General features: G+C 40.7%; 1 protein-coding gene across 1 annotated transcript; it reads left to right on the top strand.

The window, feature by feature from the left end:
• Nucleotides 1–268: 268 nt before the first annotated feature.
• Nucleotides 269–17193, top strand: LOC110343533 (leukocyte immunoglobulin-like receptor subfamily A member 5). Its single transcript, XM_021235323.2, has 6 exons — nt 269–517; nt 649–702; nt 890–1174; nt 1280–1582; nt 16549–16599; nt 16724–17193. The coding sequence occupies exons 1-6, from the start codon at nt 439–441 to the stop codon at nt 16885–16887; spliced, it is 936 nt and encodes a 311-aa protein (XP_021090982.1). The 5' UTR covers nt 269–438; the 3' UTR covers nt 16888–17193.

The raw sequence follows: 17193 nt of genomic DNA, 5'->3' as shown, positions 1-17193 counted from the left end.
GGCAGGATGTCTCTGCTGCTCTGCACCTGCCTACAGCATAAATTTATACCTTCCTACAAGCATATCTTGGTCTGCGGAGATTACTGGACATGACAAGGACCACACAGTGCTGTATGGATGGGAAGGCTCTAAGAGTTAAGACCAGGCTTCAGTCACCCTTGCCGACACTTGATTGGCTCAGGAATAAAGATCTATTTGCAGCTACTTCCTTGATGTCAGGGAGATGAAAGGTAATGAGACAGGCAGAAGATGTGTCTGTGTGAGGCCTTGTTAGTATTAGTCAAGAGTCTGGTGCCTGATCTCGCCACAAGCCAGGGGAAGTGAAAACATACCTCCTTGGGGTGATATTTCCTTTCTCTGAAATGAGAAACCTCATGATACGGCGCACAGTCCCTGCAGTGGCCGAATCTCCCGTGACTGGAAGTGCTGCCAAACACCATGGTCTCATTCATCTGTGGATTTGAGCCTGTGCGAGGAAATACCGTGATCACCATCCTCACTGTCCTGTTTTGCTCTGGTGAGATTTGAAGAGGTGGAAGGGACATTGTGATCTGAGGAAGATCCAGATCTCTATGTAGAATGAAGGGACTCAGGGGTCTCTTGGAAGAATGCAATGTGCTGAGCATTTTGGGGACAAATGTCTTACAGGAAATTTTCCCCCATGCCTGAATTTGAACCCTGGTACTACCACAGTGGCAAAAGGTGAGTAGCTTCTCAGCTGTCCCAACTCCCTCATCCTTATTGGAAACAACAAACACTGTCATGTGCTGTAAGGATGGAGAACAGTGATCGAGAGAGGATTGTGTTGTAATGTGGGAGGTTCTAGAACTATGTGCAAGAATAAGAGGAGTCATATCCTAGGACCCAGCATTTGAATTTTTTTTTTCAGGAACACTCCCCCCACCCATCCTTTGGGCTGAGCCAGGTTCTATAATCTCTTGGGGCAAGTCTGTGACCATCTTGTGTCAAGGAATCCTCCAGGCACAGGAGTACTACTTGGATAAAGAAGGAAGGACATCACGTTTGTACAGACAGACCCTAATGGAGCCTGGGGGCAAGGCCATGTTCCCCATCCTATTCGTTACAGAGCTCCACGCAGGAGAATATCGCTGCTACTATGAGAGCCCTGCTGGTTTTTCAGAGCACAGTGACATGTTGGAACTGGTGGTGACAGGTAAGAGGACACACATTGGTCCAGTTTCCTGTCATAGCACAGGCACAGGGAGAGGACGGTGTGTGCTGTGTGAACCCTTTAGCAATCTGCCTCCTTCTCTCCTAGATGTCTATAGTAAACCCAGCCTGTCAGCGCTGCCCAGTTCTGTTGTGACCCCAGGAGGGAATGTAACTTTTCAGTGTGTCTCCTGGTTGGGATTTGGCACCTTCGTTCTGACTGAGGAGGGAGAAAACAACCTCTCCTGGACTCACAAGGCACAGAGACATCCAAACGGGCACATGCAGGCCCTTTTTCCTGTGGGTCCCATAAGCCCCAGCCACAGGCGGAAATTCAGGTGTTACGGCTATGACAAGAGCAATGCCCAAGTCTGGTCAGCACCCAGTGACCCCCTGGAGCTCACAATCTCAGGTGAGAATCTCTTCTTCGACACAGCTCTTATAAAATAATTTTTACTTGCTTTTGTTTGCTCAAATAACATAACCTTAGCTGGTGTAAAACCATCGCGCATGGCACCGAGGCTCACAAAGCTATCTCCACACAACTTTATTGTACAGTTTGGGTATATTCACACCCCTTCTCACTATCCGCTGCTCTCTGACCTTCTCCTTCCTCTTCCCGAGAAACTTTAATTGCTCTTCGAAAGCCATGTATACATGTATGATGTTATGTAGCTATACATTAATGTAAGATTTACCAAGAAAGAAAACATATTTGATATATCCGAAAAAGCTGAACTTCTTTTATTCCATTTTTCAGACATATAGTTCTAGCTAAGACATCAAGCACTGAATTAGAGAGTGGACTCTTGCCTTTCTGTTTTTACCCGCTGAGCTACCCCATCTGGGTTTGATTTCGTTGAGTAACCATTCCTCTTTGGATAATGTGATGGTCAGTCTCCACGAATTCTCAATTTATATTTGTTCTGTAGTTTCTCTTGCTGTCAGTTTCCAGCGCTTTTTTTCCCCGTATAAGGGTCAGACAGAACAGAAGAGATCAATTCCACTCTGCTGTTGTAAGGACCAGCCTTCAGCAGCTCAGGAATTGAAGGGGAGCCTTGGAGTCAGTGAACTAATTATTCAATATGACTTTTCTATATGAGGGAGTAAAACTTAATTCTCTGGGGCCGGTGAGTGGGGCAAAACTTAGTTCTCTGGGGACAACAAAAACAGGAACACACGAACACATACACACCCCTTTAGTGTCTTTTTATTATTTCTCTCTTATATCTTTACTTCTTACCTCTACCCAGATGTGTTCCTTCTGTATATTCTTAACTTTTCCCTTATAGCTTATATACTCCAGCAGAATCTTTCAAGCAGAATAAAAATTACTATGTGGTTACTTTCTATTTTTTAAGTGGATGATTACAATTAATAAGGGTAAAAATCATGTTTCCCACATTCTTTACATGATTAAACATTTTACGAATTACAGGTGAAAAATAAATTATCTCCAAGGACCCACGTAATTCATCTCCCAGCAGCTTGTTATAGATTAACAGGATGTAAGCAAGGAAATTTTCTCAGCCAGCTCTTTTACTGGCAGGCTGAATTTTGCAATTACAAAGAAAGGATCAATCACTTTACTATTTATCTCAAAAGGTAATCTTATAAAAAATCCCAAAAGAATTATAATCTAAACTTTTATAAAAGAAAAACTATTAGTCAACTCCACTTTAAATCTTCAGGTCATATACACACTCATCAACAGTTTTTTTTAATTTAATCATATCAGGAAGCCAAGTGGCAGAAATGGGCACTAGAAATTATTACATTTGATCACTAATAATACCTGGTCTGTCTTTGTTCTTGTTTCATGACCTCAATGAACTCCTTGTTCAACTGTTAAAAGTGTGTTTTTGTAAACTTTAAATTATTCCTCAAGATTTTCTACCTTAAAGCCATTAACAGAAAACACCTTAACCTAACACACCTTAGTATCCTGTCTCAGAAAACAAAAAACAAAACAAAACAACAAAACACCTCAACATAACCTTACTAACAATCTACATGTCTAAATTCTTTGTGCAGTTGGTGGTTGAGTAATTTATCTGCTGCAGCAGCAATTCTTGGAAAAAGTAAACTACTATTATTGTAATTAACAATACCATGGCCCAGTGAGAGATTAGAACCCCTCTGAGAGTTTTCATACAACCCATAGATTATGAGGGATGCTCAATAACAGCTTGAGGTCCTCATCACACATAGTACTCAGGACTTTGCCTCTCCAAGGATCATTCAGGCATGGCTTTGCCAACCACCAAGTCATGTTCCATGAGTTCTAATGTTGCCTGTTGGTCCCCTCACATGGCCCCCAAAAGTACTCTCCCATTTGTTGGGATTTGTTTTGTGTCACATGACCAGTTCTAGAGAATGTCTCATGGGCTGCTGAATGGAATGGGTGTTTTTGCACTGTTTGAATGGAACTGTCTGTACATGTCTGGTAGGTCTATTTGATTTACAGTATCATTTAACTCAGGTGTTTCTCTCTTTGTGTTTTATTGTCATGCCTGTCTATTGGTGCAAGAGACATAGTCAAGTCACCTACTATTATTGTATTGACATTAATCTGCGTTTTTACATACAGTAATAACCATTCATGATCCTGAAATGCATACATCCTTGGGATAGTATTACCCTCTTGATTGACTATTCCTTTAATCAGTATGCAGTGACTTTCTTTATCTCTTCTGGTTAATTTTGGCTTGAAGTCTACTTTGTCAGATGTTAGGACAGTGACACAAGCTTGCTTTATAGTCTTCGTGTTTTTAATGTCTTTCCCTATCCTTTCACCCAGATGTTGCATTTGTCTTTGATGATGAAGTAGGTTTCTATGGAGACAAAAAGCAGATAAATCCTATTTTGTAAGCCCATCTGCCAGTCTGTGTGCTTGATTTGGAAATTAGGATCATTGATATTTTAGCTGCTATTGAAGAATGTGTAGTAACTTCTTTTGTTTTGTTGATTTGGTAGTACTTGTTTCCTTATTCCAATACTGTTTATGCTTTCCTGTTGCCTCAGGAACATGTTTATCTTTTTCTTCAGTTTGAAGTTATTTCTTTTTTCTCTTTTATTGAAAACAGATTTTTTTTCCTCACATAAAGCATCCTGATTCTGGATTCCCCTCCCTCTACTCCTCCAAGTTCCTCCCCAAATCTCCTCCCATTTGAATCCATCCCATTAATGTCTTTCATTAGAAAGCAAACAGGATTCTAAATCATGACAGTAAAATAAAATAAATAAAATGCATAGTTTCACAGGGACATGAGATTCAATCTACCTCAAGATCCAGCTACACCTCTTTTAATCATTTACTTAAATATTACTTCATCCAACCACTGAGACACTTGCTACTCTGTTCACAATACCTAAAATTTGTAAATAGCTTGGACGTCTCCGAAGAGATAAATGGGTAAAGGAAATGTGGGAAACGTACACAATGGACTATTACTAAACAATTAAGAAGATGAAACCATGAAATTCACAAGTAAATGGTTGGAACTAGAAAAAAATAGTGAGTGAGGTAACCCATATCCACTAGGACAAACTTGGTGTGTATTCACTTATATATAGATATCAGTTGCTTAATGATAACCAAGCTAAAATCCATAGAGCGACAGAAGTTAGGTACAGAATAAGTGACTAGGGAGGACAGATAGAGTTTCCCAGGAAAGGGAAATAGGACATATAGTGATGTAGCTCCATCTTGTGGTAGATCAATTCTCTTCTTTCAAAGTAACTTCAAGAATGAGTATCTTAGTGCTTTTATAAAATTGCATTCCTACCACCTGGAGAAGTATTCCCCTTACTCAACATCTTCACCAGCATGATCTGTCACCTGTTTTATTAATCTAAGTCATTCTGGTTGGAGTAATATGAAAAGTCGGTGTAGATTTGTATTTGCGTCATCCTGATGACTAAGGATGTTGAACATTTCTTTAAATTGTTCTCAGTAATTTGAGTTTCCTTTTCTAACAATTTCTGTTTAGATTTTTACCCCATTTTTAATTGAGTTATTTGCTCTCTTGATATTTAGTCTTTTGAGTTATTTACATATTTTGGATATTTTGGATATTAGCCCTTTATCAGAGGTGTAGTTAGTAAAAGAAAAAAAACCTTTTCTCTTTTTGTAGGATGATGATTTGTCCAAACGATGACATTCTTTGCCATGCAGAAGCTTTTCAGTTTCATGAGGTTCCATTTATTAGTTGTTGATATTAGTGTCTGTGCTGTGTTCTGTTCAATGTGTTCAAGACTATTTTCCAATTTATCTTCTATTAGGTTCAGTGTATGCAGTTTTATAGTGAGGTTTTTGATTGACGTGGACTTAAGTTTTGTGCAAGGTGATAGGTATGGATCTTTTTGCGTTCTTCTACATGCAGACATCCAGTTTGACCAGAACCATTTGTTGGAGACAATATCTTTTTTCCAGTATGGTATTTCTGCCTTCTTTATGAAAAATCAGGTGTCCCCAAAGACTGCCCAAGCCTCTCAACTGACACCCACATTCAGGGGGAACTAGTTCAGTCTTATGCAGCTGTCAGTCTGGAGTCTGTGAGCTTCCACTTGCTGAGGTCAGCGAATTTCAAGATGTCATTATTTTATACCACTTAATAGTACTCCATTGTGTATGTGTACTACACTTTCTTTATTCATTCTTCAGTTGAGGGGCATCTAGGTTGCTTCCAGGTTCTGGTTATTACAAATAATGCTGCTATGAACATAGTTGAGCAGATGTCCTTGTGTTATGAATGTGCTTCCTTTGGACATAAGCCTAAGGATGGAATTACTGGATCTTGAGGGAGACTGATTCCCATTCTTCTGAGAAACTGCCATGTTGATTTCCAAAGTGACTGTAAGATTTTGCACTCCCACCAGCAATGGTGGGGTGTTCCACTTTCTCACATACTCTCCTGCATAAGCTGTCATTGGTGTTTTTTAATTTTAGCCATTATGACAGGTATAAGTTTGCATCTCAGAGTTGTTTTGATTTGCATTTCTCTGATGACTACAGATGTTGAGTAATTTCTTGAGTGCCTTTTGACCATTTGAGGTTCCTCTGTTGATAATTCTCCATTTAGATCAGTACCCATTTTAAATTGGATTATTTGGTGTTTTGGTGACCAGTTTCTTAAGCTCTTTGTATATTTTGGATATCAGCCTTCTGTCAGATGTGGGACTGGTGAAGATCTTTTTCTGTTCTGTGGGCTGCCATTTTGTCTTCTTTAGTGTGTCCTTTGCCTTTCAGAAGGTCCCATTATTAATTGTAGATCTCAGCGTATGTGCTACTGGTATTATGTTCAGGAAGCGGTCTCCTGTGCAAATGCATTCAGTGGTACTTTCTACTTTCTCTTCTAAGAGGTTCACTGTGGCTGGATTGATGTTGAGGTCTTTGATGCATGTGGACTTAAGTTTTGCACACGGGGACAGCTATGGATCTATCTGCAGTCTTCTACATGCCAGCGTCCAGTGATGCCAGCACCATTTGTTGAAGATGCTTTCTTTTGTCCATTGTATAATTTTAGCTTCTTTGTCAAGAACCAGGTGTTCATAGGTATGTGCATTAATAAGAGAATCTTCTATTCAATTCCATTGGTTCACCTATCTGTTTTTTTGTCAATACCACGTTGTTTTCATTACTATAGTTCTATAGAACAGCTTGAAATCAGGGATGGTGATACCTTTGGAAGTTCCTTTATTGTACAGGGTTGTTTTGGCTATTCTGTTTTTTTTCCATATGAAGTTGAATGTTGTTCTTTCAAGGTCTGTGAAGAATTGCACTGGGATTTTCATGGGGATTGCATTGAATCTATAGATTTCTTTTGGTAAGATTGCCAGTTTTAGAATGTCGATCCTACATGTCCAAGAACGTGGGAGATCTTTCTATTTTCTGATATCTTCTTTAATTTCTTTCTTTAAAGTCTTAAATTACTTGTCATACAGGTCTTATACTTTTTTGGTTAGAGTTACCCCCAAGATATTTTGTGTTATTCATGGCTATTGTGAAGGGTGATGTTTCTCTGATTTCTTTCAGTCTGTTTATCATCTACATATAGGTGGTCTACTTACTTTTTTAGTTAATCTCATATCCTGACAATTTACTGAAGCTGTTTATCAGATGTAGTAATTCCCGGTAGCATTTTTCTGGTCACTTATGTAAACTATTATATCATCTGCAAATGGTGTAAGTTTGGCTTCTTCCTTTCTAATTTTATCCCCTTGATCTACTTTTTTTGGTCTTATTGCTCTAGCTAGAAGTTTAAGTGCAATATTGAAGAGATATGGAGAGTATTGACAGCCTTGTCTTGTTCCTGATTCCAGAAGAATCATGTTGAATTTCTTTCCATTTAGTTTGATGTTGGCTGTTGGTTTTCTGTATATTGCTTTTATTATGTTTAGTTGTGTTCCTGTTATTCCTGATCTCTCCAAGACCTTTATTATGAAGGGGTGTTGGATTTTTTTTCATTCCAGGAATGCAGGGATGGTTCAACATTAGAAAATCTATCAATGTAATCCACCATATTAACAATCTGTGAAAGAAAAACCACATGATCATCTCACTAGATGCTGAAAAAGCCTTTGACAAAATCCAGCACCCCTTCATGATAAAGGTCCTAGAGAGATCAGGGATAACAGGAACGTACCTGAATATAATAAAAGCAATATACAGTAAACCAACAGCTAACATCAAACTAAATGGAGAGAAACTCAAAGCAATTCCTCTAAAATCAGGAACAAGACAAGGCTGTCCACTCTCTCCATATCTCTTCAATATTGTACTTGAAGTTCTAGCTACAGCAATAAGACAACAAAAGGAGATAAAGGGGATACAAATAGGAAAAGAAGAAGTCAAACTTTCACTATTTGCAGATGGTATGATAGTTTACATAAGTGACCCGAAAAACTCCGCAAGGTTACTCCTAGAGCTGATAAACACCTTCAGCAATGTGGCAGGATACAAGGTAAACTCAAAAAAATCAGTGGCCCTATTATATACAGAAGATGAAGTGACTGAGAAAGAAATCAGAGAAACATCACCTTTTACAATAGCCAAAACAGCATCAAATATCTGGGGATAATGTTAACCAAGGAAGTGAAGGACCTGTATATCAAGAACTTTGTGTCTTTGAAGAAAGAAATCAAAGAAGATACCAGAAAATGGAAAGATCTCCCATGCTCTTGGATTGGTAGGGGTGTTGGATTTTATCAAAAGGTTTTTCAGCATCTAGTGAGATGATCATGTGATTTTTCTTTTGCAGTTTGTTTATATGATAGATTACATTGATGGATTTTCATATGTTGAACCATCCCTGCATCCCTAGGATAAAGCCTACTTGATCATGGTAGATGATTTTTCTGTTGTGTTCTTGGATTTCATTTGCCAATATTTTATTGAGTATTTTTGCATCGATGTTCATGAGGGAGATTGGTTTGTAGTTGTCATTCTTAGTTGTGTCTTTGTGTGGCTTGGGTATCAAGGTAATTGTAGCTTCATTAAAAAATATTTGACTATGACCATTCTGCTTCTATTGTGTGGAACAATTTGAGGAGTATTGGTATTAGCTTTTCTTTGAATTTCTGGTAGAATTCTGGACTGAAACCATCTGACCCAGGACTTTCTTTCCTTGGGAGACTTTTGATGACTGCTTCTATTTCATAGGGGTTATTTATCCTTCTAAATTGCTTGTCTGTTCTTGATTTAATTTTTGTATGTGACACCTATCCAGAAAATTGACCATTTCCTTTAAATTTTTGAATTTTGTGGAGTACAGGTTTTCAAAGTATGACCTGATGATTCTCTGGAGTTCCTCAGTGTCCATTGTTATTTTCCCCTTTTCATTTTGACTTTGTTAATTTGGATATTCTCCCTCTGCTTTTTGGTTAGTTTGGATAAAGGTGTGTCTTATACTGTTGATTTTCTCAAAGAACCAACTCTTTGTTACATTGATTCTTTGTATTGTTTTCTTTGTTTCTACTTTATTGATTTTAGCCCTCAATTTGATTATTTCCTCCATCTACTCCTCCTGTTTGAATTTGCTTCTTTTTCTTCTAGAATTTTCAATTGTGCTTTTAAATCACAAGTGTGATTATTCTCCAGTTTCTTCATGTGGACACTTAGTGCTATGAACTTTCCTCTTAGCACTGCATTTAAAGTGTCCCATAAGTTTTGATCCAGGAATGGTTCAATTGGGCTTTGTTCAATTTCCATGACTTTGTAGAGTTTCTGCAATTGGTGTTGTTGAATTCCAAATTTAAAGCATGGTTGTCTAATAAAATACAGGGACTTATTCCAATTTTTTTGTACCTGTTGATGTTTGATATGTTGCCAAATATGTGGTTAATTTTAGAGAAGGTTCCATGTGGCTCTGAGAAGAAGGTATTTGTGTGTGTGTGTGTTTGGGTGGAATGTTCTATAGATGTCTGTTAAACCCATTTGGTTCATAACTTTTGTTAGTCCCTTTTTTTCTTTGTTAAGTTTCTGTCTGGTGACCCTGTCTAGTGGTGAGAGTGGTGTGTTGAAGTCTCCACTATAAGTTTGTGAGGTTTTATATGTGGTTTGAGTTTTAGTAATGTTTCTTTTATGAATGTGGATGCCTTTGTGTTTGGGGCATAGACGTTCAAAATTGAGACTTCATTTTGATGAATTTTTCCTGTGACAAATATAAAATGCCCCTCTTCCTCTCTTCTGATTACTTTTAGTTTGGAGTCTAATTAGTTAGATATTAGGATAGCTACACCAGCTTTTTTCTTAGGTACATTTGATTGGAAAATCTTTCCCCAACCTTTTACCTTGAAGTGATGTCTGTCTTTGAAGTTGAGATATATTTCTTGTATGCAGTAGAGTGGATTCTGTCTTTATATCCATTCTGTTAGCCTGTGTGTTTTTATAGGTGAATTGAGACCATTGGTATTAAGGGATATTAATGACCATTGATTGTTGGTTACTGTTATTTTTGGATTTGTTGTTGGAGGTATTGTGTGTGTGTTGTGTGTGTGTGTGTGTGTTTCCCTTTTGGGGGAGGTTGGTAGTGTGGGATTATCTATTTGCCTATGTTTTTGTGAGTGTAGCTAGCTTCCTTGGGTTGGAATTTCTTGTTTTCTCCATGCATAGTGATTGAAAGCTTTGCTGGGTATAGTTGTCTGGGTTGACATCCATGGTCTCTTAATATTCTCATCAGGGGCCTCCAACCATGTGGAGAGGGCGAAAGGAGAAGGCCCAGTATCCACTTCTGTTGGCGGTGTTGGTGGGCAGCGCCAAGTCTCTGATGGTGACAGATGGAGCCCTGGATGACTTGGGGCTGTCCCTAGGATTCTGGGGATTCCATGGCCAGGGTTAGGGTTAGAGTCATTATTCTACAACAGGTCTTTGTATTTATAATTTTTCATTGAGTTTCACTTCCATGTCTTATGTTTGCTTCCCTATTTCATTCAGCTGTTTGTTTCATTCAGTCTTTGAGTTATCTCAAGATTTTTGTTCATATCCTCTTCAATTATTATTTTTGCAGAGAATCATTCCTTTGAAATCTTTAATATTTTGCCTTAATCATGCTTACTGGAAACCTTTATGGGGAATAAGTAATTTTCATAGGAAACCATACTGTATGGATTTTCATGTTCTTAGTCTTTTTTTAAAATTACGACTTGTGTATCTATATAACATTCACTTTAAAAATAAGTCTCCCTTCAGTCCTAATTATTTCAGTATGTAGTGGAGCATTGAAATACTGTGTACAGCACTAAGGATATGAATGGTTTGGAAAAGGTAAAGCAGAGTAAAACTATCGAGTGTGGGCTTGAGGGACGGCTCTGTGGTTAAAACAGTTACTTGGAAATGAAAGGACCTCAGTTTGGATCCACATAAAGCCAGACACAGAAGTGAAACTCATTTGACATCTGGGGTTTGTCCTCTAACTCCACATAAGTGATATGGCATTCATGAGCCCACATTAACACACTATCACATATACACTAAAGTAAATAATTAAATATACATCTTTTGAAAAGACCACAGAATGGTAATTGCTTTAGATATGGTTTCTATTGCTGTGAAGAGACACCACGACCATGGCAGCTCTTTTTTTATTTTTTTATTTAAATTAGAAACACGAATGCTTCACATGTCAATCCCAGCTCCTTCTCCCACCCCTCCTCCCTAGTCCCTCCACCAGCCCCCCCAACCCCCCACCCAATCCCCACATCATTCTCCAGGGAGGGTGAGGCCCTCCTTGGGGGGATCTCCAAAGTCTGTCATTTCATCCAGGGCAGGACCTAGGCCCTTCCCCATGTGTCCAGGCTGAGAGAGAGCATCCCTCTGTTTGGAATGGGCTCCCAAAGATCATTCATAAACCATGATAAACACTGATCTACTACTCAAGACCCCAATGATTTCTGTGGTCTCCTCACTGAGACTGCATTCATGGAGTCTGGATCAGTCCCCTGTTGGCCTCTCAGGCATCAGTCTGGGATTCAAGAGCTCCCCCTTATCCGGTCAGCTGTCTTTGTGGGTTTCACCATCATGGTCTTGACCCCTTTGCTCATCATTCCTCCATCTCTGTCACTAGGTTCCAGGAGTGCAGTTCAGTGTTTAGCTGTGGGTATCTGTCTCTGCTTCCATCAGTCACTGGATGAAGGTTCTAGGATGGCATATAAGGTAGTCATCAACCTTACCATCAAGGAGGGGCAATTAATGTAGTCTCTCCACTATTGCTTAGTTTGCCAGTTGGTGTTATCCTTGTAGATCTCTGGGGATCTCACTAGTGTCAGCTCTCTCCTAAAGCCTATAATGACTCAATCTCTCATCCTGCTCTACTCTATTCTTACCTCAACTCAACCTTCCTGCTCCCCCATTCCTTCTTCTCCTTTCCTCCTCTCCCCCTCTCTTTTTCCTGACTCCCTCTCCCCTCCCCCGATGTTCCCAATCTGCTCAGGAGATCTTGCCTCATTCCACTTCTCTGGCGTATCATGCATCTCTCTCGGGAACCTCCCTGTTTCCCAGACTCACTGGCACTGGGATTGTAGGCTGGCACTCCCCTGATCCATGTCTAAAATGCATATATGAGTGAGTACATACCATGTTTGTCTTTTCATGGCTGGGTTACCTCACTCAGGATGGTTTCCTCTAGTGCCATCCATTTGCATGGCAACTCTTATAAAGGAAAACATTTAATTGAGGCAGTGGCTTACAGTTCAGAGTTTCAGGCAATTATCTTTGTAAGGACTCAGGCATTATGCTGGCCTGCCCCTGTCACCTGGCAGAATGCACTCAGGCAGTACTCTGGTCAGCCCAGGTGCAAAGGACCCCTTTAAAAGAAAGAGCTCCGCCCACTTATGCTCTCCTTCTGCTCTCTCTTTCCCAGTCCTCTCTTTCCTGCTCCTCTTCCTGCTCTCCTCTCTTTCCTTCTCTCTGTCCTGCTGTTCCCGTAGGGCAGACAAGACTTTTTCTGTCCCCCTCTTTTCTTTGTCCTCTCTCTGTTTCTCTGTCTGTGTCTCTTTACCTCTTTTCTCTTTCCTCCCCCCTCTCTCCCCTTTCTAATAAAACTTCTCCCTAAGTTCAGTCTGCCTGGCACGTTTGTCCCTCGACCTTGGTCATCCTCGCCTGCCATGGAATTCACCCAGGTCCCCCAGGTGCTTTATCCTAACAGTCATCATGGGGAAGAGCATGGTAGCATGCAGTCAGATATGGTGCTGGCTATGTCTTGACCAGAAGGTAACAGGAAATGATCTGACACTTTGGGTGGTATCCTGAGCATATGTAACAGCAGTGACACACTTCCTCTAACAAGGCTCTATCCACTCAAACAAAGCCACACCTGCTAATAGTGCCGCTCCCATTGGGGGTCAATTGCATTCAAACCACTAAAATAATATAGAGAAAATATAGGCTGCAAAATAAATACAAGTCCGAAAGAGAAACATTTTATAAGGTAGGTACAAGCTGCACTTCTGAATTTACGTTTACTAATCAAGGCATGGTGGTACACGACCTTTAATCCTAACACTTGATAGGCAGAGGCATGCAGATCTCTGTGAGTTCTAAGCCAGCCTAGTCTGCATATCAACTTTCAGGACAGAGGAGCTACATAAAGAGACACTATCTCAAAGACATTTTTTTAATCATTTTTTATTTTAATTTTAAATAGCTTGTTTTACATGTCAATCCCAGTTCCCTCTCCCTCCCCTCCTCCCGCACTCCCCTTCCCCCCCCCCCCCCTCCCACCCTATTGCCAAATCCTTCCACATAGGGGATATCCAGAGTCTGTCATTTCATTCTGGGTAGGGTCCAGGCACTCTCCTAAGAGTCCAGGCTGAGAGAGCATCCCTCTTTGTGCTATAGGCACATGAAGACTGTTTGTATACCAGGGATAGACACTGATCCACAGCTCAGGGCCCCATAGGTTGCCCAGGCCTTCTCGCTGACACTCACATTTGGGGGGTCCAGATCAGTCCCATGCTGGCCTCCCCACTGTCAAAGACATTTTTTTATTAAATTAAGAAATTTATTGAATTCATGTGAATAAGCTAGATGTAGGTAGGTGTGTATAATCTAAGTATGATATCTTCCCTGGGTGCTGTTTTTTTCTAGGCATTCCTTCCAGGGCTTGCAGATGTCAGTCAGACCTCTGCACAGACTTTCAAGGTTATCCTTGTAGATATCTTGAAATATCACTAGTGTCAGCTCTCTCCTAAAGCCTATAATGACTCAATCTCTCATCCTGCTCTCCTCTATTTTTACCTCAACTCAACCTTCCTGCTTCCCCATTCCTTCTTCTCCTTTCCTCCTCTCCCCCCTCTGTTTTTCCTGACTCCCTCTCCCCTCCCCTGATGTTCCCAATCTGCTCAGGAGATCTTGCCTCATTCCACTTCTCTGGGGTATCATGCATCTCTCTTGGGAACCTCCCTGTTTCCCAGACTCACTGGCACTGGGATTGTAGGCTGACACTCCCCTGATCCATGTCTAAAATCCATATATGAGTGAGTACATTCAAGGTCAGTGGTGTGTAGATGGTGCTCACATCTCTGGGCATTGCTCCCCTTGTCTGGTTCAAACAATGGCTGTATCTTTGGGCATTCCTTCATGACTTGGTTTTTCAATTCTGTACATTGTCTCTGGGCAATTTTTTCCAGATAAACACTATTCCAGTTACTGGGAAGTCCTTTGTTTTTTTGTTTGTTTGTTTTTAGTTTTTACGAGACAGGGTTTCTCTGTATTCTTTTGGAGGTTATCGGTCCAGTCCGGCCTGGAATTTACAGAGATCCGCCTGCCTCTGCCTCCCGAGTGCTGGGATTAAAGGCATGTGCCACCACCGCCTGGCCGGGAAGTCCTTTGTGATTGGGTTGTGAATGACCTTCATGCCCCAAAGAGGTCTCTTCCTATTGTGTTTGCTCTGTGCTACTGAAATGGAGATAGACACTCTGAGCAGTGGAGGCACCTGCTGTGCGGAATGGCAGGTAACAAGTGTTTAGCAAAACAACCTGTTAATCTTCTCCTAATTTTTTCTCCAGGAGAGCTCAGGAAACCCTCTCTTGGTACACCACTGTTTTTTAAACTGTGATTTACTGATGATATTTGCATCAGCCAAAATAAGTTGTAATTTTAACTTTTTATTTGTACCCAAACATTTCTTGCTTTGTGTGTATACTTAGGTGTACATATTCCAGGGTAAAAATACTTGCATGCTAATCTATAATAGATACCATATGCTTGCATTTGAAAACATCCATTCTTAGTATTTTTGTTCATTTGCTTAAAATTATCCAATTGGTTGTTGTTTTCTGACTGTCTCTACACAGACTCTAAAATGTAGAAAAAATAAGATGATCTCATTTTTGATTGTGAGCATGAATATGGAGAAAGCATGTGCTCATGACTAAAGTGCCCACATATGTCAGAGGCGTTGAATTCACCTGAATCTAGAGTTACAGCCAGTTGTGACTACCAACATGAATGCTGGGAACTGAACTCAGGTCCTCTGTCAGAGCACTGAGCACTCTTATCCACTGAGACATCTCTCTTTCCTAAAATGTAGAAACAAGGTGCTAAATGTTTTTGTTAATTTATAACAGTATATATACTATATAATATCACATACAAATCTATATTATATAATATGTAAAACAAATATATATAAATATATCATAGTTTATAAAATACATAGTATACATATACATACATAATCTCTCTCACACACACACATATATGCATATATATATATATAATGCATTATGTGGTGATTAGTTTTTTGTGTATTTGAAACAAGCTGGAGTCATCTAGAGAGACAGAACCTGATTTGAAAAGTTGTCACCATCAAATTTGTCTGTAGGCAAGTCTGTAGGCCATTTTCGTGGATGTGGGAGGACCCAGCTCTGATAATGGTAAACGAACCATGCCAGGGATACCGGGAAGGGGGCTCGTATGATACTTTATTAGAGAAAGAGAAGTCACTTGCATGAGAAGCTGAGAACTGAGGCCAGTACCACACTCTGCTCCTCTCCGACAAGGATCACAGCTCCCAGAGACAGAGCAAGCCCGTTCTTCCTTCCCTTTATCTCTCCTACCCCCACATACCTGTGACCACGCCCAAACAGGTGTGATCAGTGTTGTGGATACATGAGATCTCTCCCTACGCAGCTCATAGTAGGTGGTGTGAGCCCAGGGTTATATACAAAAGCAAGACGAGCTTATGGAAAGAAACCTTAGCCAACAATCAAGTGCTTTGTCCCAAATCATTAAGATGAGAATAACATACATTTATAGAGAGTAAGAAATCTAGGAAATTTTATATGCCATCCTAGAACCTTCATTCAGTGACTGATGGAAGCAGAGGCAAATACCCACTGCAAAACACTGAATTGAACTCGTGGAAACCAGTGACAGAGAGGGAGGAGTGATGAGCAAAGGGATCCAGACTGGGCTGGTGAAACCCGCAGAACAACGGGGGAGCTCTTGGACTCCAGATTGATGGCTGGGAGGCTAGCATAGTACTGATCCAGACCCCCTGAATGTGCGTGTCAGTGAGGAGGTCTGGACAATCTATGGGGCCTTGGGCAGTAGATCAGCATTTATCCCTGGCATACAAATGGACTTTGGGTATCCGTCCCACAATGAGGGATGCTCTCTCAGCCTGGACACTTGCAGGAGGGCCTAGGCCCTGCCCTGAACGAAATGACAGATTCTGGATATCCCCTATGGAGGGCCTCACCCTCCCTTGGGAACGGAGTGGTGATTGGCCCGGGGGGGGGCTGGGTAGACTGGTGTGGGGACGGGGGAGGAGGAGAGGGAGCTAGGGTTGAATACAAATTTTAAAAATTATATAAAATAAAAAAACCTAGAAAACAGTTGAAGACCTATTCTCTTTACCACTCTATGGTTTTTAGGAATGGATGAGTTCACCAGTCCTTCAGCAAACATGTCAGACCCCAGAACAGGTGAGTGAGAAAAACAGTTACAGACCTGGATACAGAGAGTCAAGTCTTGACCTGGTGAGGTAGTTGCCCCGGGTGGCTTGTGGATCCCGGACTGCAGCATAACCTTGTGTCTGAAATCACCCAGGCTCATCTCTTCAAGACCACACGGTGGAGACTCTTACCAGGATCGCATTGGGCAGCTTGGTGTTGGTGGTTCTTGGAATTTTCCTGTTTGAGGCTCAGCATAGCCCAAGCCAGGAGGTAAACAATGGAGACGGCTGTACACATCTCAGAGTGGTGGTGCAATGACCACTATGCGTGGTGAACATCACAGACAGATGTGGTTCTGGAGCTAAACCTAGAAACACGTTGTGTGACCTCTGAGTTGGGGATCTGTAGGGGAGCGACATGATGGTTTGGAAGCATGAAGGTATCAGGGTAGTTTTTTAAGAGAACTATTCTTCCATTAAACTCTGATACTGTCCCACAAATGTTGTTATATTTCTCTGACTGGTCCCTTCTTTTCTCACCCCTTTGCATCTCTAAAGTACTCATTTTATATTGTTTTTCCATGTAACTTCACAATTCGGGTTAAGAACAGCGTTCCTTTGCGAA

This window comes from Mesocricetus auratus, unplaced genomic scaffold (assembly GCF_017639785.1).
Source record: "Mesocricetus auratus isolate SY011 unplaced genomic scaffold, BCM_Maur_2.0 Super-Scaffold_100037, whole genome shotgun sequence".
NCBI classification, from domain to species: Eukaryota; Metazoa; Chordata; class Mammalia; order Rodentia; family Cricetidae; genus Mesocricetus; species Mesocricetus auratus.
This window is presented reverse-complemented; position numbering and strand designations above follow the sequence as displayed.

Bases quoted from the DNA above. Each gene is read 5' to 3' on its own strand.
- LOC110343533 (XM_021235323.2), top strand. From the start codon at position 439: ATGGTCTCATTCATCTGTGGATTTGAGCCTGTGCGAGGAAATACCGTG. The intron at 703-889 runs GTGAGTAGCTTC...TTTTTTTTTCAG, and splicing joins TACTACCACAGTGGCAAAAG to GAACACTCCCCCCACCCATC. The intron at 1,175-1,279 runs GTAAGAGGACAC...CTTCTCTCCTAG, and splicing joins GTTGGAACTGGTGGTGACAG to ATGTCTATAGTAAACCCAGC.